Genomic DNA, 20,726 nt, shown 5'->3' on the forward strand with positions numbered 1-20,726 from the left:
TCGCCCTGATGTGTTAATTAAATAGATTCATTAGGAGAGATAAAGGAATGTCATGCAGACCCATTTAAATTCTGCAGCACTTCCCTCTGAGGCCACAAGACACCATTTAGCTTGTGCAGAAAAGCTGTATGAGGTGCTCTCCTCCCTGGTGCTTGCCACGGTGGTTTGGAAAGTCCTGGCTATATAGGATTGGTGTTTCAGTGTTTTTAAAAGGCAGGTTGGTGGTAGTGAAGATTTGCAGTACAAACACCTTCTATATGCTTGCACCTTATTTTTCCATCAGCCTGTCCAGCTGTCCTGGTTTCAGCTGGGATAGAGTTAATTGTCTTCCTAGTAGCTGGTACAGTGCTATGTTTTTGAGTTAGGTATGAGAAGAATGTTAGTAACACTGATGTTTTCAGTTGTTGCTAAGTAATGTTTAGTCTAAAGTCAAGGATTTTTCAGCTTCTGATGCTCAGCCAGCAAGAAGGCTGGAGGGACACAAGAAGTTGGGATGGGACACAGCCAGGGCAGCTGACCCAAACTGGCCAACAGGGTATTCCATACCATGGGACGTCACATCTAGTATAGGAACTGGGGGGAGTGGGGGCGGGGGGATCGCCACTCAGGGATTAACTGGGTGTCAGTTGGCGGGTGGTGAGCAATTGCATTGTGCATCACTTGTATATTCTAATCCTTTTATTATTACTATTGTCATTTTATTAGTGTTATCATTATCATTATTAGTTTCTTCTTTTATGTTCTATTAAACCGTTCTTATCTCAACCCACAAGTTTTACTTCTTTTCCCGATTTTCTCCCCCATCTGACTGGGTGGGGGGGAAGTGAGTGAGTGGCTGCATGGTGCTTAGTTGCTGGCTGGGGATAAACCACAACACCACCCCTGGAAAGATTTACAGTTCTACCTGCTTTATATCTGGATACGAAGAGACTAGATGTCTCTATAGGTGCTAGATAACTGCCCTTCAAAGCCACTCTGAAGTGCCAGATTTTCTCAACAGCTGATGAGTTTCTGAGCTTTTTCCATGCATTTTTCCTCCTAATAGGAAATATAGAAAGGGAAGTGGAGGCGCAGTTGTGCATTCTTAGCTGTTTTGTCTGTCATGTCTTACAGACACAGGGCAAGGGGCTACAATGGCTTACACCCTCAGCTCTTCAGCTGACCATTGCGTGGGGATGGAGGGCCAGGCATCATAGAGCTGTCCAAATGTCTGGCTATGTGTTGCCATGTATTAGAGAGATGTGTGTTTGGAAGGGTTGTTTGGAAGGTGGAAGTCTTGAATTTTTAGTAATAGCCTGTGTTTCTGCTTCTTATTTCAGAAAGGAGAGACCGTGAAGAAGATGCGTGAGGAGGTGAGCAACCCTGCTCTGTAGCAGGATTTGTAGGAGGAAGGGAGAGGAGTGGGAAGGGCCGTCAGGCTGTCCTGCCCAGCAGCGTGCAGCACAGCGGCCAGAGCCGCACATTGCCCTGTGTGATACGTGCAGTAACTGGCAGGGTCAGGACACACAAGACAGCTGTGCCAAGAGCTCTTTGGGCCAGTTTTCTCACTCCATACTCAAACAAACTCCTATCACATTTAATGGGAATTTTCCAGAGCCAAGAATTTGCTCTTAATGAAACATTGAAATTAAGTCACTTGTAAAATGCTTGAGTTTGTCCAAGGTCTTTGTGCCTGCAGCTACCAAGGAGTTATCAGATCAGTAAGCAACACTCTTCTTTTTACAAGCAATGATCCCATGAGCTCGTCTTGCCTTGAATGTGTGGGTTTGCATTGCAGTAAAATACCCAAAGTGGATGCTTGGAAACCCTTTCTGAGGGTCAGGGTAAGGGAGCGCTGGAAGCACCACGGGGGACAGGGATGGGAGTTTTTAAGGTTAGATGGGATGTCGAGAGGCTGGCACAGAGGATGGTGAGGGATCAGGCTGGGACAGGACCCAACCCAGAGGAAGGGCTATGCCTCCAGTGCATCCCCATGCATTGCTTGGCTGTGGCTATTCCAGGTCTTCCCTTCTCTTTCCAGAGCGGGGCAAGGATCAACATCTCAGAGGGAAACTGCCCTGAGCGAATCGTGACCATCACCGGCCCCACTGATGCCATCTTCAAGGCTTTTGCCATGATCGCCTACAAATTTGAGGAGGTGAGCAACATGAGCCCTTTTCCCCAGGAGGCCAGAGTAAAAGGGTCCACATCCAGACCCATGGGTGGCCCACCAGCCAAGGAGAGCTCCGGTGTGCCCACTGCTGGGGTCAGCAGTGCAGATGGGCCTGGGTACCTCCAACCCATGCGTGCCTGGCTGGACTTGCTTAACTGGTACATGACCTCAGCACAAAACCTTCTGAACATCTCTAAGTAGGCAAGAACTGAACTTCAGTGAACTGTCCCAGAGGTCTTGCAGTTAACTAACTGCAGGGATGTGCAGTGATGCAGCTGCAGTCAGAGACCAGCCACAGTCTGGGGGACATGACACCTCTTTTCTGGCCCAGGGCAGGTGGGTTGGCCTGGATGGCAAGTGTCTGGTTGGGTACCAAGGGCTGATGCATTGCACTCTTCCTTCCCAAGGACATAACCAACTCAATGAGCAACAGCACTGCTACCAGCAAACCTCCGGTGACGCTGAGACTGGTCGTGCCAGCTAGTCAGTGTGGCTCGCTGATCGGCAAAGGAGGCTCCAAGATCAAGGAAATCAGGGAGGTGAGTCAGACTTGATTTCATTATTGCATGTAGTCACAGCTCCTCAGAGCTGATCCACGACCAAGGGGGAGCTGCCTTGGAAAAGGGGATCCTTATGCTGCTAGCATTATGCATCATGTTGCTTCCCAGGACAGTCCTGCTGACGTAGGAGTAGCATCCCGTGGGACCTTGCCGGCGTGCTCCTGCGGATGCAGGCAGGATGCCGCACCTGAGCTCATGTGGGGCAGTGCAGCTCTGGGGAGGCGCGTGGTGTCGGAGCTGGAGCTGGCTGCAAGGAAAGGCATTCAGCTGTGGGATTTCTCCTCCTCTGTCTTTCTGTCTCCAGTCAACAGGTGCTCAGGTTCAAGTGGCGGGGGACATGCTGCCCAACTCCACGGAGCGGGCGGTGACAATCTCGGGGACACCCGACGCAATTATCCAGTGTGTCAAACAGATCTGTGTGGTGATGCTGGAGGTACAGTCTGTAACAAAGGGGGTAAAGTACATAGGAAAAAAACCCAGCTGGCACCACAACAGCGCTGGGAGCTGTGGAGCGTGTCTCGTACCCTTCACCACGCATTGTCGGACCACTCTCATTTCCTGGTACCTCCGTTTGAAACCGACCCAGTGTGTTTTCCCCACCATTGTCTGTTGTTTCTAGAGTGCCACACTGGAAACCTGCCTGGTTGGGTGCCCCAAAGGAGTTGGTTTGTGTCATAGCACAAGGTGGCTTTAGGAGAGAGGGGTGCTGGAGGAGGCCAGGCTGGCTGGGACAGCCGTAGCCAGGTGTTCCAGCAGCACTGAGGGTGCTGTGGGAAGGCGACGGGGGCTGGAGCCACTCCACCAAGCCACTCTGCATGTGGCTTATGGTGCCCCATGAGGACCAGGGCTGGGAGGAGAAGACCAGTGCATCCCCTGCACTGGGGGACCCAGGGCTGGGAGCGCAAAGCCAGGTGAGGCACAGCAGGAAAGGTAATTAGGAAGGCTGGTGGAGAGCAGGGCCTGTAGGGTACATGGACATGTGTCAAGGGTGCTCTTTTCTGGGAGAAATGCTGACGAGCAGAGCTTGAAGATCTCTGCCATGGAGAGATGCTGCTGTACCAATGGCTTATTGCCAGGGATGACCACGGCCACATGCCCCACCTCCACGCCTCCCACCTCAGATGGGAGAAGCTCCAGCAGGAAACCCCTTGGGACACAGGACGGTGACACCCTCCGCTTCTGGTGCCTCCCAGAGATGGGCAAGCACAGACCAATGTCAGGCCCCTCTGCCTTGCTGCACAGCTCACACATCACTGCCCTTTCACGACAAGGAGGATTACATTTGCTGCTGCAAGAGCTTCAGATGAGGACAGCAAGGCTTGGCAGAGGTGAAGCAAACCCAAATATAAGCAACTTCAGTTTGGCAGCAGCACAGCTAAGGAGGAATTGGCTCGAGCCACATTACCCACCACTGCTGGTAGCGATGCTCAGGTGGGTACAATGTGCTGCCAGAACAGTGCAGTTTTAGCTGCACAGTGACTCCAGGTTATACTCTGGACTGTAGCAGAGATGGGCCCAAAGTGATGCTTGCAGGTGTGTTATAAAGACTTTTGTGGCTGCTGTTCTCACCAACCAAAGCAAGGGGTGCTGCTCCTCTATATGGCTCAGCAATGGGAAAGAGAAAAACTCATAAGTTTTCTTGCAGTCTGAAATATGGGAAGTCCCCTGACTTTAACAGTTCACAGAGATGCTTTTTATGACCTTTCAGTTTTAAATTATCTTACCACAGAAATCCTCACTCATCCCCTCCAAGATTTGTAAAGCAATAAAAGAAAAAGCAGGTTTGTGATTATAGAGGCTGTGCTTTGATCATACAGCTTTCCTGCAAACCTGTGCTGAGCAGGAAAATTTGGATATGCCACTTGGCTACAAGTGGACATGTAGAAGAATGTACAGAAAAAAATGAAGAATTTTCCATGAGATAGCATAATTTATATTGCCTGTCTTTACATAGCAGTAACTGGGTCATTTCACTTTGGGTAGAACCACAAGGCTTTTATCTGAAATCTCTCCTGATCCCTAGAAACCTCTGAAATCTCTTCTATGGCTTGTTATTTATGTTCAAGAGAAAACCAACAGAGATAACTTGGGTGAGAAGATCCCGTGCACTGTGCAGTGTAATGCATCAGTACAGCTTCTGCTCGGACCTACCCAGGTACCAGTCAGGCCGCAGCAGGAAGGAGTGAGATGTCCTGGCCAGCTGGAGCAGGGCTGCCCTGGGTCACACTGCTGCAGGAGGAGGGCTGGGCACAGTGCCTCTGCTGCTTGAGTCTGGCTGGCTGCTCATAAGGACCGCCACCACCATGCAGCTCTAGCATAAGATCTCTGGAAACTCTGATGTTGCCATCTGAGAGGGATTTCCAGCCTCTTGCTCCTCCAGAGCTCAGCACTCTGGCCAAAGTGATCACTGCCACTTGTCCCACCGGGGCATGGGAGGTCTTGACCACAACGAAGGTGCTTTGCAGCATCCACTGCACGGTCAACCATGTCCCAGCTTGGATTCCGATAGACCAAACCAAGTCCTGAAGGTGATGCTGTTCCAGCAGTGAGGAAGATGAGAGGGCTCAAAGACCTTGAGAATCGTGCTGGGTCTCTCAGACAGGCTGCTCACTCCTCCTGATGCCTGTGCTCACAACGCCATATCACAGCTCCTGGTGCTTGGCAGGGCTGGTACGACTCTGGGGCAGGCTGTCACCGTGCAAGAGCTCTCAGGCTGCAAAGAAAGCCACTGCATGAGGGGGCTCCTGGCAGCCAGGGATTAAAAGCCTGGTCCGTGGGTGTACCTGCCCATCTTGCTACTTGAGGGTCTCCTCGGGGTGTTTTGAGGAGGGTGCTCTGTTCCAGCATCAGGCTCAAGTCTAGACCAGACGGCACGGTTTGCGGAGAGCACAGTGAAGGCGAGGGAGTCAGCGGAGGTCCAGGAAGCGATTTAGGGGCCCATGCCCTGGCAGGGGATCTCCCATACCCCAGGTTGTCCTTGTTGTCCATTAAACACTGATTTCCCCTGTGTCATCCTGTCCAGAAACGCGGTTTGCCTGGTGCGGGTGTTGCTGGCAGCGGCCCCGGGGGCCGTGCTCCGTCGGGTGCTTTCTAACGCTCTTTTTGCCGCCGTTTCAGGAAAGCTGTTCTAATGTTCTCTCTCCCTCTCCTTGTCCCTTTTCCTAGTCCCCACCAAAAGGTGCCACCATTCCCTACCGCCCAAAGCCCGCCTCCACCCCTGTCATTTTTGCAGGTGGTCAGGTAAGAGCCGACCCGCTTGCAGCCTCCACTGCCAACCTCAGCCTTTTACTGCAGCACCAGCCGCTGCCCGTTAGTGCACTCAGGTTTCTTGCCTTCTGACTTGCATGGTGTCATCCCATCCGTTGCGTGCCACGGCAGATGGACTGAAAGCTCTTTGCAGAACCGCTGGCAGTTTGCAAGCCCAGGCAGATGGCTTAGCTCCTGCTGTGATGGCTGCTGGAGGATAAGGAAAGGGCCAGCCTGGGGAAAGAGGGTGTTAGCGCTGCCGGACACTTGTGCACCAAGAAAAGTCTGGAGTTTGCTTCATTAGACCCATATTCAGTATTTGCCAACAGTTAGCAGTGTAAAGGAGAAAATGAGAAAAGCCTCATTGAACAAGAGGCCGTGACCATGCTCCCACAGTGGCTGCAAGTGTTTTTTTTCTGGCTTCTCTAGTCCAATTAAAAATAACTTTGCATAGTTGTAATTGATCTGAGATAGGAAGGGCTCATCCCAGCCACTCCAGGACTGTGCTGAGCCTCTGTTCAGGGCAGTCTCCATGAAAAGGTCATCCCCATCACTGGTGCTGCTCCCCCCCAAAATGCCATAACCTCTGCTGCAGATCTGGGTCTCAGCTCTGCCCATGGGAGAGCCCGCATTGCATTGCCTTCGGTGACATTGCGCAATGCTTGGTCTGCAATCTTGCAGTCACGATGTGGTATTTCTAGTGACCCTTGGGAAGCAATGGCAGATTTTTTCTTTGCAGGATAACCATAGCATGCATGTGCCACAGGAGCTGGTGGTTGTTCTGCAAACACAAATCAGCTCCCGCGGCACATGATTTACAGAACAAGAGCAGTTGAGCAGGTGGCTGCTTTTAAAAAGGGGACTTGAACCATTGCTTTTTCTACTCATCTACTTATCTCACCTGGTGACCAAGGACCTGCCTGTAGATGCCACCATGCCGTGGTCCACCAGTATCTAGCAGGAGAGGTACTTTCCCAGGACCGCCAGCAGCCAGGTAGAGCCAGCATCATGAAGCTACAGCTAATGCCACCCAGAGCAGCTACACATGAGTTATTTTGTTTTTCCCCAGCCATAATAAATAGCAGAAGGACAAACTAAGGATGGGAGCAAAGCCCAAAGCACAGGCTATTTCAGGCAGTGTGCTGAATTAGCATCTCTTAGTCATTGCCAGCATCAGCAGGAATGTGTCGTTTGGTCTGAGCAGCCATCCTGGAAAAGAGCTTTGAGTCCAGCTGCTTGGTGAACTTATCTTCTCAAAAGGGAGAGTAAGATGGAGGTAGTGTTTTGCCTGCTGGTGAATGGTTGATGTCTTGCACAGAAGTGACGTTGTGGGAAGAAGCAACTGTCTCTGAAATGAGAGCTCTTCCCTGCAGCCCCTGAAGGAGCACTGGCAAGCCCCTTGGCTCTGCCTGAGGGGTGGCACGGGGTGCGTTATCGGAGGACAGCAGGTGACAGGGCTGCGAGGTGCTTGGGGTAGGTTGAACGTGCATGAGCTCAGCAGGCTGAGGGACACGGTAGCTGATGGCAACTGCCAAAGGGATCAGCCCCATCATCCGTGTGCAATGTCAGCCTCTGCAGAAAGCTGGGCGTCACATAGGCGGGTGCTGTCAGAGTTGGGTTGCATCTGTCCAAGACACCTTCCTGCCTTTAATTAGCTTTTTCTAATCAATTTTTCTAATAAAAAAACCAACAACCAAATTAAACCACCAGGAAAGACTGAACATTTTAGAGCTGCCTCTGCCACATGCCCACAGGCAAACCAGTCCCCATCATGCTGGGATGCCAGCAGGCACTGGGACTGCGTGGGGCTTTGCCTCCTTCCTCCAGGATTTCAGGGGGTTTCCTCACACAAAGCGCTTTGCTGTTTGCAAATGATGTGGCAAATTTGCAGGAGGTTCAGAGAGTGGTTTTCTTCTTTTTCTTGGCTATCTTTACTCTCCCTTTTTAAAGTGTTATCCATCTCTTTTGCCATTTCTTTCACAATCATGTGAATAATGTGTCAACCAGGGAGATACATTTTGCTAGCTGGTTAAGTTCTAAATATCGGGCTCTCTAGTGTCTGGCTCTGTACCCACAGCAGTGCTTATTTTCAGGTTATTTACAAAAGAGAAAGGATTGCTACAAACAATCAGAAAAGCACTAAAAAATTTGCCTAGCAGACATCTGCATGGGTTTGTCAACTATAGCTAGTGAAAGGCATTGCAGTGCAGGCACCATGTCCCTGAGCCCTCGCTAAGCTTGCTGACACATCAGCACCGTGCTACCCAGCTGGCTTTCTGCACCGCAATGCCTTTCCCCCCAGCAGAGCACTGGAATATACTGGGTAGATGTAAAGCATGTTAAGAGCTGTGCACCTGAAAATACAGAGAGACTGTCTGCACTGGCTTGCTTTCTATGATCACGTTTAGGTGCAAAGGGCAGCAGTGATGTTACTGTGCATTCGCTACACATATAATTCTGGTTTGATTAATATCTTTTGTACAGCAAAGCCCAGTTGTCCCATTCCATGCAATTCTGGCACCTTTAAAGAGCCGTTTCCTTCCTTTTGAAAAAGCCAAACTGAGCCCAAGCCCTTCAAGTTAGGTAGTTCAGCATGATCTGGCTTTCATCAGAGGGGTACGTCTCCCTTCCACCCCAAGCACTCGCTGCCCCAGCAAATTTAATGCAGCACAGGGGGGCTTTTCCTCTGGGCTAGCCAGGCGGGTGCGCGGGGCAACTGCTCGCTGCATGGAAAGTGCTTCCCTCATCCCCTCCAACCTCAAAATAAAGCCAGTGAAGTCAAAATTCAAGATACTGCACCCCGCTTTCACTAGCAGCTGAGCGAGGGGAGAGGTGTACCAGTGGCATAATGCTCAGCTCCCCGTGCTTGGTTATTTGGGGTAGCACGGTGTCCCAGGCAGAGCAGGCGGGGGGCTGAGCTTCTCTTCAGCCCCTGCATTCACAGCACGTGAGGCAGAAAGGAGCAAAGCCCAGGGATGGCAGTTCCTGCGGAGACATGGGGCTTTGCCACCGCCTCCTGCCAGCCCTAATAACGTGTTTTTTCTTTTGCAGGCCTATACAATTCAGGGACAATACGCTATTCCACACCCGGATGTGAGTTTTACCCTAATTTTTCTTATACCCTTTTATGTCACCTGCATGCTACTGTTAATTCACATAATATTAATATTAGACAATAATATTAATAGCGTATTTTCAAAGTAACTGGCCGTGTATAGTATCTGTAATACCTTGAATAGCCTTTTAACCTGTTAGCGCTAAACTTCATTAATTCTGAGGACTTGGCCTGACGCTAAATTGTTTGCATTGTTCAGTGCTATCCCTTTGTTCTGAGACAAACCATACTCTATGCATTTTGTGCCTCAAAATGATCAAAATGTGCAAAGAAAGGGGGGGAAAAAAAGACTTTCCTCTCTATTTCCCCCTTGTCTTTAAAATGTTGGTAATCCAAGAGTTTATTTAGGTGCTGAGTGCCTTGGTGGGGTGGGGAGAAGCCAGAACTCCAGCAGTGCATGGTTTCTTGCTTGAAGCCTGGGCAGGGGGGGAAAAGCCTTTTTGGGGGTCTTCCTCCACATGACTCGGAAGCAGGCACTGAGGTTGGGCAAAACGCTACCCACATCCCCCGAAGGGATGGAGAGGATGGCCGCCTGCCACGCTGCTGGAATCTCACCTTGCTGAGGGCTCTGCATCTCCCCGCAGAAGCTGGACCCCAGACCAAAGCGGTCACCCTGGGTCTGATGGCTGTCTCACTGGGTTTGGCTCGCTCTTGCCCAGGAGGGGAGCATTGTGGGCACAGACCCCGCTTCATTTCGTGCTCCTTGGTGTGGAGACAGGTGCCGCTCAGGCTTGCAGCGCAGATGGGGTTTGCTGGTGCTCGGATTCCCCTGCTCATGCCGGGCTCCTGTGGCTGAGGTGGGTCAGGGAGCCACAGCATGTTGGCGGGGGGACATGTAGGGAACATCTGCTGACATGTCTGCGTGTAAAAGTACCAAAAGAAATAGTAAACAAATCTATTTTAAAGGATTTCTCTATGAAAAGCAGCAGTGAAGCACTGCAATGGCAGCAGCTCCTTGCTGGCAGCAGACAGCTGCTCAGCTTCTGGGGTCGTCATGGCTAACACGTGCTGAGGAGCTCTTGGAAAAAGCTGGGATTTTCTAAACGTGTTTCAGAGGGAATAAAATACCCGGCAAGGCCCACTGCAGAGGCCCCTTCTTGCTGGCACGCCTGTGAGTCAAGGGTCCACAGTGGGGGCTGAGCACAAAATGCCACTCTGGGGATGTGGCTTAATTGTAAGTGGTGTGGTCTGGGTGGAAAGCCTTCTCCAGTCATCCCACGCACAGGAGGAGTATGATGTAGCTTGGTGTTCCTCCTTGTGATGGGTGCATTGGGTATTAAATTATGGGATTGTTTTTTGCATGACTGAGAACAGAGCAAGGCTGTCCGATACCATGAAGGCATGCTCCCCGTGGGAGCAGTTAGGAGCCATAGGCTGGATTTTAGGATCTTAGGAACAGTGATTTCACCCAATTTAGTGGAGGCTTTGGCTTTCCATATGTCACCAGTATGCATGTACTTTGAACAGCCTGATGTGATGGTTGCTCAGAAAAATTCTTAATAGTGTGCGCACTTCACTTTCGCTCCCTAAGCAGAATATAAATAAATAAACCTGCGTATTTAGTAAGGGTAGATCAATATAGTCTTTGTCCCAGTTTTCCTTTGCAAGTGGTGGTGACAGCTTAATGTTTTCCTTGTTATTATACTCTTCTGTTTGACGGGAACAAAATACATTTAATACATTTGCTGGCTGAACTCTGCCCTACCCCCAGCAGATTTGCTGAGACCTGGAAAAAGTTGTTCGTACAGGGGCCACACTCCATCCTTACTCTCATAGCTCTCTTGCAAGGATCGGTCATTTTAAACACTGCTCGGCACAGAAACTAGTCTTGAACATGATTTTAGGGCATTTCCCTTGCTCTCACAGGTGTCTGTGTTTAGTGGATGCCTTTTGCAGACCTGTGACTGCGGAGCGGGCAGTATTCCAAATGCCAAAGCTAAAATGAGAGCTCCTGCCTTAATTCTTTTCCCTGGGAAAAACCCACCCAGGTCCACAGGAGTTTTAGCTCCCAAAGGGCTTCAGCATTGCCCAGGTACTTGTAAGCCATTCAGGATGTGATGTGCAGCTACCTGCCTTCAGGAAATTTGTGGTGGGAAATGAAAGGACAGCTGTGGCAGCCGGGAGTTGGGGACACTTGGGAGTGAAATAAATGTCGAGCGCAGGAAAGCTCCCAAACCGAGTCATTGCTCCTGGGTATGCACGAGGCTGGCAGCTGATGAGATGTAACCAGGCATTGCTGTGGGTGCCTAGTGATGCTCAGCATGGCTGTACGTTAGTCCTAGCACTGCCGTCCTGCCCTGTTCTGTCCCTCCCAGCAGCGCTGGTGGGGGAACTCCCCTCTGGTCTGCAGGGAAAACCAGAGTTTGAAGAAATGCTCTCAGGATTTTGCTTTCCGCTTTTACGAGGAAACAGGAGAAGAGGTGCTTCATGCACCGCAAGCGTTGACATAGCAGCTTTCACGTTAACATCTAGGCATAACTATCTTCTCCACTTGTATGCTTTTTTATTGGTGTTATTATGGGTGTTTGCTAAATACCACTATCTGAACTATGTCTTAAAAATATGCTAGATCAGTATTAGAAAGGACTTTGGTGTTTCCCCCGTCGGGCGAAGCAGGACCCCTGCCCTGGGGCATGGTTGGAGCCCGAGGGGCTCTGCCTCCCGGGTGCTCCTCGGCAGTGCCGGCAAAGAGGCAGGAGGTTTCATCTAGAGTGCTGCCGGTGGGACCGGTTGTAATGAGGAGCTCCACAACAGGGTGCAACTGGGTGTAATTTGGTAGAAAACAGAAGAGTTCTTAATTTAAAAAGCAGCAGATGCTGATGTCCCTGCTACCTGCAGGAGCGGTGGTGTGCCTGGTCCTATCCGGAGCTGACTGTGTTTCAGCAGGAACCCGCCGTAGAATGTCTTCAGCTTATTTGCCGTGCCGCACAGGGCGAGATGTGCACATGCCTCTTCTCGTGGGGTGGCAAGACCTCTCCCCCGAGCCAGTGGAGGCTGGAAGTCCTCACGCCTCTGCCGGGCAGGGCTCCCTTGGCTACCTCTCCAGGGACTTGCAGGTGTTTTCCCTCCCCGCTGCCTCCCTCCAGCCTCTCCCCCGGTGTGCTCAGCCCTCCGGATCTGCTCTCTCCAGTGCTTCCCCCTCACCGCTGCCAGCCAGACCTCCCCGTGCTCCCTTCCCAGCCATGCTGCAGGAGCAAGGAGGTTTTTGAGTATTGTTTCCCCCCAAAACGTGGAAATCTTAACTCCTGCCTCTCCCTCAGTGGGGAGGGGATGGGTGCAATGAGCGGTTTGTGTTTGGGGGGTGACGCAATCCTGGCAACCCTCTGAGCGCCTGTGAAATTGCTGAGTGGGAGGTGATAAAGACCCTCCCTCCTGCCGACTGCTAGACTTCAGCCCAGTTTCTTTTGTTTTCTTTTGTTTTATTGTGTTGTTTTTTTTAATTTGGAGCAGTGAAACCGAGCACAAAATGTATTCCAAACAAAATCCGCTCTATGCAACCGCTTCCTGATGGGGCACGAAAACCTACCCGGCACAACAAGGGATACAAGGATCTGAAATACCTACTGGTCATGGCTGAAGCCCATACTTCCCTGTACTGCTAAGGTGCTTGCGCTCATAACGAGCTGACGTTGAGAGCCACAGTTTGTCCGTCTCCCAGAGGCGTTTCCCATCGGAGGCGCAGCACAAGAGCATTTGCTGCAGGGGCAAGCAGTCACCATGCAGCTCCAGCAGCACAAAGAGGGTCTTCTGGCTGCTGGCACATGATGGCCACCAGCCTGGCAGTGCCTTTGAGACGGCTCCTCTGCTCTAAAGCTACCCTGAAGTGAGCAGCAGCTTCTGGTCGCAGGTTGTGAAGCCTGGAAGCTGGGGAAGGCAGCGGCTGGAAGCACCGTAGGCAGCAGCCGGCCATACACCTGAGGCGGCCGCTCGCTCGCAGCGAAGGAGCTGAACTGTTTGACGAGGGGTGGAAACTAAGAATGGGCTTCTTGCTGGTATCGTACTTCAGACCCTGACTAAGCACTTCGGCAAAAGATTTGGGCTTTATTGCATTTTACCCAGGCCAAGTCCTTCTGCTAATGTTTTTGCCATGTCTCACCATGGCTTCCTGGTTTGGTTTTTTTTTTGTTTTCTTTTCGTTTTTTTTTTCTTCCGTTATAATTTCGTTCTTGATTTTTGGTGTGACTTGTTGTACTCTATAACAATAACCTTCTTAGCTCTAATGTCCCTCCTACCCCTCAGCAGTTGACCAAGCTCCACCAGTTGGCTATGCAGCAAACCCCCTTTACTCCCCTTGGACAGACCACCCCCGCTTTCCCTGGTACGTACCCACACGCCCTTTCTAGATATCCTTCTCTTCTTACCTGTAGAGTTTCTCTCTCTTTCTAAACTCATGCTATTTAATGGAAACAAATAGGGCAAGTAAAACTGAAGTTGCAGTGTCCACGGGGACAGGTTAACAGGGATACTAGATTGATGTTTGGGGGTTACGATCCTCACGGGTGAGCTCTCAGCCATTAACCATGCACGCCCGGACTGATCCTGCGAAGCCATGCTGACCTTGCTCCCAGCTTTGCTGGCTTTCCCAGCAGAAGCGATAAGCACCAGTCTCCCACCCTTCCCTGCCCAGAGGAGGTAGCATTTCCCGCCGTGCACTGATCTGGACCTTGGTGGGACATCCCCTCTTTCCCAGGGGGAATGGCTCACCTCCGGCTGGGGATGCTGCCCCGGCACCTGCGGGGACCGGTGCCGAGCTGGGCAGGATGGCACCCGAGCACCGGGGAGAGCAATGGGAAGGAGCCGTGGCCGTAGGGAGCCACATTGATGGGAGGACAGCCAGACATGGCGTGGCTCGGCAGCCTCGTTCCCAAGGCTGGCGTCGCAGTTAACGCATTTCATGGTGACCTGGGAAGCAGATAGAGAGAGCGCAGGGGATGGAGATACTTAAAGTACCTTTGCTTACTCGGTGGTCAAAGTGCCGGTTGGAAATGCCTTTTCTGACAGTATGTTCATCATATTTTGAGCTTCCTAGATGAAGTGACATTGCTTATCTCCTCGAAGGCAAAAGCATTAAACCTGTTTCTTCTTTGCTCTTCAGGAGAAAAGCTGCCCTTACATTCCTCCGAAGAAGCTCAAAATCTGATGGGCCAGTCATCAGGTAAAACAAAGCTACAGGGAAATAAGCAGGGTTCTGTTGAAATATGTTTCTTAAATAGGACTGTGCCATTGTTGTGCTCCTAGATAAATTGCGGTATTTGTGAAGGTGTCAGGTTTTCTTGGTGAGCAGGGAGACCAGGCAGCACTGTGCCTGCTGTTCTCCTTTGTACAGCATGTCAAAAGAAAAGTGCCTGGAGTTTATTGCCTAGTTTTCTGATGTTTGCATATAACTGCCATCTGTGTAATGGAAAGACATCAGAGTCATCACCCTTATTCTTTCATTTAATTTTGTATAAACTTTGCTCAGAAACAGTAGAAAAATGCCTGTAGGAACAGAAATGACATGCAATTTTAGCCATCTCTAAGCCATTCATGGTAAACTGCATTTTTAGTGGGACAGGACCCTGAGGAGCCAGAGCATGGCCATAATCTTGGAGAAATTTTGATGTCAAATGTCCCGCACATTCATCCATATGTGCCTAACATGCTTGTCTTTTATAACGTGCCATTGCTTAGAGGAGTTATCCTGGGGCCTGGAGGCTCATAGGTGATGTGAGCCAGACCTTCCCTGGGAGTACCCAGGGCACACATCTGCTCTGCGGCCAGCCAGGGTACCTCACATGCATGCCTCGAAAGAGTCTGGGGCACCGCCTAACTATGAAAACAAACATAGCCCAAACAAACAGACCCCACAAGACTGTAGCAAACATAGATTTCATGATACCAGCCTGCGCAGCCTTGTTTTCCGCGTGCCCTGCCTTGCCCTTTGCAAAGGCACTAATCCTGCCCTGACCCCCTCACATTACAGCCATGGGGACTGCATGTGCGTATCAGAGAGGGAGGATCTCATATGCTAAAATAAACAGTCTCCAGGTAATGGAGGACTTGGCCATTCCTCGATGGCCGTTGTGATGCAGGGGTGATGCAGTACTATGGCACCATGTTCTCCAAGGGCTTTCAGCAGCACCTGTGCCATTTGAGCATGGGGTGGGGGGCCCTGTCTATGAATCTGAGGAGCCCAGCCTGCATTTCCAAAGATCCCTGGGTACCTCAGTGCTGCTCTGAGCCCATCTCCAGTGCTGTGCTCCCTTCAGAAGACATTTTCTGCCATACCCACACTGCTATCAAGCTGAGCCTTGTAACGCATGGCCAATAGACGGGGACACCTGCGCCCTGGGGGACATGTCTTTGTCTTAGGTGCAGTCCATCTGCCCCTAGACTGTGAGAAGGCTTGGTGTGAAAGACAGTCCAGGGCTGGTGAAATGTCTCTTTCAGTGCAGTGTGCTTTAAAGTTAGTGTTAAGCATTGCATGCTGTGTAAAACCTGGGCAGGAGCTGTTTTGTGCAGGCGTTAGCACACCCAGCAGGGGTGAAGGAGGGCGTAGGGCTGCTGACTGGAGGATTTACATCCCCATTCCTTGCCTTTCTGTGTCCTCCCCAGTGAAAAACATGGGAGAGATACATTGTGCCAGTGGGTACCTGGGCAGTGTACCCAGGCGTTTCATCTCTGTAGGGGAGGTGCATGTGGGAAAGTGCAGGAAACATGCAAGAGCGAAGCAAGGATAGCTGATATTCTCCTTTCTAGGGGTGATTCTCAAATAGGTTTGCAACCTAAAGCTTCATTTTAGTGTTTTAGAAATCTTGCTTTGACAGCTCCAGTACCCAGATAGACATCAGTTCAGACCTGCTGCATTTTAAAACCTGGGCGGCTGTTGCTGGCAAAACTGTTTGGGAGCTCCTCTTCCATGGTGCAGAAGGCCTCGATGGAAATGCAGACCAGAAAAACTTGCCCATTGCTTGGAGGAGTTGCTCAGCATGGTTAAGGCAGTGGCATAGTGCCATGCAGCTTGAGGAAGCCCTGCTGGATTGGGTGACTAGGAATTCGGTGCTGCTGCTGTCTTGTGTTGTAGCAGCTCAGCACTTCCAGTCTCCTTGTGCTTCTTTTCTTTGCACCCCCTTACTCTGCACAAGTGTCTTGGACTCTTGCACATGCTGCTCTTAAAAGCCTTCCTCGGTAGTTCATATCATATGGATAACATTTTTTTTTTGAGGTTACTACAAATTCCTGTTAGCCACCAGACAGCTTCTGTCTTGCAGATCTGACATAGGACATCCCTGCTTCAGCACTGAGGTGATGTAATATGGAAACCTGTGGGAGAGGCAGACTTCGACCTGGCCTAGGAGCGTTACAGCATGCTGTCCTCTTACCTCTGGAGCTGCACACACAGGGATGCTGGCTCCAGCCTTTGCCACTATGGAGGAGAGTGCCCTCCCTGGCCCAGGAGAGGCAGGCAGGAAGCACATTGCTGCCTTCGCTCCTTGCCATGTGATTTTTTAGGGAAGCAGGCTCTAAATCTCCATACTGTTTGCCTTGCTTTCCCTTGGGAGTAAGAGGAACCATCGGTCCTGGGTCCAGCTAGTGTGCATGTCTTAGCATTCTGGCTTAAATTCAGCATGCAAGCCTGTGGGGCTTTAATTTGCAAAGTACTTTGCAGGCTACCCTGTGCTCGTGCCACCGGATCCCCCAGGGAAACCGGTTTTGGGGTGCCAAGCTGCTGTCGTAACCACGCGGCTCTGTGCTGCTGTGTCCAGAGAGGGCTGCAGGGTGCATGGACAACCCTCCTGCTGGCAGGCTGTCTGCCTCTAGGGTTGGGTTTCCCAGCCAGCAGGCTGTCTGCTGCTGTGTGGAGGAGGGCTCTGTGGGAAGGTGCTTTTCCCACCACTCTCCAGCAATGCTGCAACCTTGCACTAGAACGCAGCCTCCTGTGAAGCCATTCCCAGTAGGAGGATGGAGGGTGGGAAGCGAGGTACTCATGGGGTAGCACCTGCGAGGCCAATGCGAGGGATGCAGGGGAAGGTGTCACCCAGCTGCAGCAGAGTCAGGTAGCAACCATCTTCCTCCTCCTTGTACCAAAATGTGTGATCCCCTTCCCCTCCCAGCCCCGGAGCAGGATGCAGCCTTTGCAGTGTTGACTGTTGCGGGAAAGCAGCGGAGCTCCACCGCGCTGCCTCTGCAAGCTATAACCATTTTCCCTTGCATATGCCCAGGTTTGGATGCCAGTCCCCCGGCCAGTACTCATGAACTCACCATTCCCAATGATGTAAGTAAATCCAAGTGTTTCCTTGGCATGTGTGTGTGTGTATACACATATATATATGTGTGTGTGTGTATATATATATATACACATATATATATATATATGCCATGTGCAGTCTGTTGGGGATCAGCCTGCAGCATAAAGCACCCATTGGACTTTACCCTGTTGGTAGCTTTCCTAGGTATAATCCTTCTTAATGCTCCTTTTCCCTTTCCAAATGAACTCGGTGCTCATGAAATATGCCCAGTTGACAGCACTGGGAAGGGGAGAGAGCTCCCGAGCCAGCCCTGATTAAACCATAATTGCTTAATCTAGCACTGGCTCAAGCATAGTTACTGGGAGGGTTGGAGAGGAGGTAAGTGTGTGTTTCTAATGCCACAAAGCGTCGCACAAACGTTTGAAGGATGGCGCGTCTCTTCTTAGTACTGGTGGCAGTCAGCTGTTCAGTCTGATAGATGGAGGCATTGTGGTAAAGTGGATGTTGGACTGGGATATTTGCTGGGAGGAGGCTGGAGTCATGCTGGGCATGCGGTGCAAGGAGGATGCTTGGGAATGCTCAGGTGCGAGGAGGTGGGATGGAGAGCCCAACACAGCTGGTACTTGGATCCAAGGGTCTCGCTTCTGGACTGGTCCACTGGTTTCCATGGGTTGATAGCCAGGAGGAGCTCGAATCAGAATCAGGGCAAGTGGAGGGATGACTTCAAGTCTTTGTCCCCATCACCATCACCTACAAGAACCTTCGGCCCATCCTAATCAGGAGTTTCTGGATCGGGTCTGGCAGCTGTTGCTACTTCTTCCTGCTGTTCACCAACACATGGCAGTGCAAGGGAAGGGCAGCGAGCCAGCTGCAGCTGCTGGGCACCTCTGCTCCTCCACTTGCGAGGCCTTCTTCCACCCGAGAGATGTGGCAGTAAAACAGTTTCTGAGCATCTGTTGGCTGAAACCCTTGGAGATGCTTCACCCCAGGGCCAATCGCCATGGGAGAGCTCTGTGGAGGAGCCTGTGGCAGAGAGCGGCAGGGCTGATCCTGGATTTGCTTCTGTCTGTCCAGTGAGGAGCTCCCTCTGGAAGGCTGAAGGGAGCTCTGCAAATGCTCCTGAGGTTGCAGCAGCCACGTCTGTTGAGCATGGGGAACCGCAGCCCTGGCAGCAATGAGGGCATCTTCAGGAATATCAAGTGACCCCTTGCAAAAGGGCTCACATGGGAGAAAAGGATGCCAGGGAACCTCCCACAGGACCCAGGAGCACTCAGAGCATTCGCTCGCCAGAAGCCCAGCTCTCATCAGACCTGCGCAGCATTAAATGTCATTGCCTGCATCTTTTTGCGTGCTGAAAAATGCTTCCTCAGCTCTGCCTCCTGTTGTTTTGAGGGCTTTTAAACACTCACTGCCACCTTCCCTGGAAGCAGAGGGCAGGTTTGGGTTTCTTAAAACAAAGGGTCTACGGGCATGTTTTAGTGATGTAGATCAGCTTGGGGTTGTGCTGCAGTTCAAGGAAATCTGATGATATCCATCTTGTTGCTCCTCTGGCTGTCAGGAGAAACTTGTAAGCTGTTCAGCTTGGATGTTGCTGAACATCTGTCTAAATAGTTTGGCTCCTCAGGTCTCCCCAGCAGGTTCCCATCTGTAAGGGATTTTCATTTGCTGAAGCATCTCTGAGTTATTTCTGCACCATGAAGACCAGGATGGGAGGCTGTTGGGCTGAACACCCCACTGCAGCCCCCGAGATAGTTGATACCCTTCCAGCACTGCAGTAGGGTGTACATTCAGATCCATATGGGACAAACCACTAAGGTAGCCCCATGATCTGATGAAAGGACCAGTGAACATTTGGAGGAGTAGTTGTCTCCACTTCTACAGTGACAGAAATCCAGCAGCTGCCAAGATGAATGTCCCACATAAAAAATTCCCAGGTGCAACCTTGGAAAAGAGCTCAAATGCTGATGGCCAAGAAAGGCACGCAGAAACACCTCATGCCTGTGTTGGTAAACCTGGACATCACCAAGCTGCAGAGGTGCTTGAGGGAACCATAGTTTGATGCACAAATGAGCAAGAGCAAAGATGAAGACCATTGAGGAAATCGAAGCCAGTGAGGACCATTGAGGAAATTCAAGGGATGGGCAATTGAGGAAATTCAAGCCTCCAGCTGGTTCTAATTTTTCACAAGAGTGTGAAAGACATGATTTTGAGTAGGGTTCTCCTCTTACGCTGGTGCCACAGCCACGTGGTGCTCTCCTGTCAATGGTGTGCATGCTGGCAAGCCCTTGCATTGCACCAAAATAGCTGAGGGGGGTAACAGAGGGAGCAAGAGTGTCCCAGCAGGGTAGAAGAAGTGTGGGATGGGGTGTGCAATGTGAAGCTATCAATGGTGTGTGGCTGCACCAGCTGATGACGTGGCTCTTGGGGTTGGGCTGTCCCCAGGGAAGGCAGTGGGCTTGTTTTCTTCTAGTAACGCACCCTGTATAACCACCTTCAGGTTCACTGTGATTGGCAAGGGGATAAGTGCGGAGCACAGTCTGAAACATGACTCATTCCCATTTTTGTAAAACAATGACCAATTATTAGACCATGAAAATTATTATTACTGAAATGAGCCTGGTATAACACCTCACCCTTCTTGAAGCCCTCTGAGATGCTGGGCATCGTGTGTGGATAATTGAAATTTGCCCCCTCGAGGAGCAGAGCAGGGCAGGCTGCTGGACATGTCCTGGGAGGACTGTGCTTATATGCACGTGGGATTCACCCCCAGGTTGTCCCTCTCCTGTTTTCATGAGCATTAAGGTCACTCATGCCCCAGGGCAGAGGGAGGAAGGCTTCTGGCCAGCGCCATGCAGTTGTGCTCGCGTCCCGCTGGTGACTGCCAGAGCTGCCGCTTCTCAGACGTTCCCTCCATGCTTTTTTTCTAGCTAATAGGCTGCATAATCGGACGCCAAGGGACCAAAATCAATGAAATTCGGCAGATGTCGGGAGCGCAGATCAAAATCGCCAACGCCACGGAAGGGTCATCGGAGCGCCAAATTACCATCACAGGAACCCCTGCAAACATCAGCCTCGCGCAGTACCTCATCAACGCCAGGTGAGACCCCCCACCGACCTCCGCCGCCTCCCACCACAGCCGAACCTGTCCTGCCAGCGTGGTGGGAGCAGCACTCGCTCCCGGCACCGCGGGCCAGGAGGGGATTCCTGAGGCCAGCTGGGATGGATGGTGGCTTGCTGAGACCTCTGAGTGGGGACCAGACGTCACCAGTGGGACCTCTTCCCCCAGCTGGCACTTTGGCTGGGGACTGGGAGCCGCTTTGCTGCCGGCAGAGCAGCCACGGGTTGCGCCGGTCACCTGCCCACCCGCCACCCTCACTTGAGGATTTTGCTCGTGGGTGGGCAAAATCACCACCATCTTTCCCTGC

General features: G+C 51.3%; 1 protein-coding gene across 25 annotated transcripts in view; it reads left to right on the forward strand.

Moving 5' to 3' along the window:
- The window catches only part of PCBP3 (poly(rC) binding protein 3), a 63,813-nt gene that overhangs the window by 32,784 nt on the left and 10,303 nt on the right, over positions 1 to 20,726 (forward strand). For 11 of the 25 annotated variants that reach the window (XM_069782232.1, XM_069782211.1, XM_069782214.1 and 8 more), the window contains 10 exons: positions 1,320 to 1,352; positions 2,021 to 2,137; positions 2,560 to 2,691; positions 3,017 to 3,145; positions 5,878 to 6,021; positions 9,010 to 9,051; positions 13,313 to 13,391; positions 14,169 to 14,228; positions 17,275 to 17,327; positions 20,229 to 20,398. In XM_069782232.1, the coding sequence (XP_069638333.1) occupies positions 1,320 to 1,352; positions 2,021 to 2,137; positions 2,560 to 2,691; positions 3,017 to 3,145; positions 5,878 to 6,021; positions 9,010 to 9,051; positions 13,313 to 13,391; positions 14,169 to 14,228; positions 17,275 to 17,327; positions 20,229 to 20,398 (959 nt within the window). The remainder of the gene's footprint in view (positions 1 to 1,319; positions 1,353 to 2,020; positions 2,138 to 2,559; positions 2,692 to 3,016; positions 3,146 to 5,877; positions 6,022 to 9,009; positions 9,052 to 13,312; positions 13,392 to 14,168; positions 14,229 to 17,274; positions 17,328 to 20,228; positions 20,399 to 20,726) is intronic. The other 14 variants (XM_069782220.1, XM_069782223.1, XM_069782229.1 and 11 more) reach the window with 12 other exon arrangements.

This window comes from Haliaeetus albicilla, chromosome 4, assembly GCF_947461875.1.
Source record: "Haliaeetus albicilla chromosome 4, bHalAlb1.1, whole genome shotgun sequence".
NCBI classification, from domain to species: Eukaryota; Metazoa; Chordata; class Aves; order Accipitriformes; family Accipitridae; genus Haliaeetus; species Haliaeetus albicilla.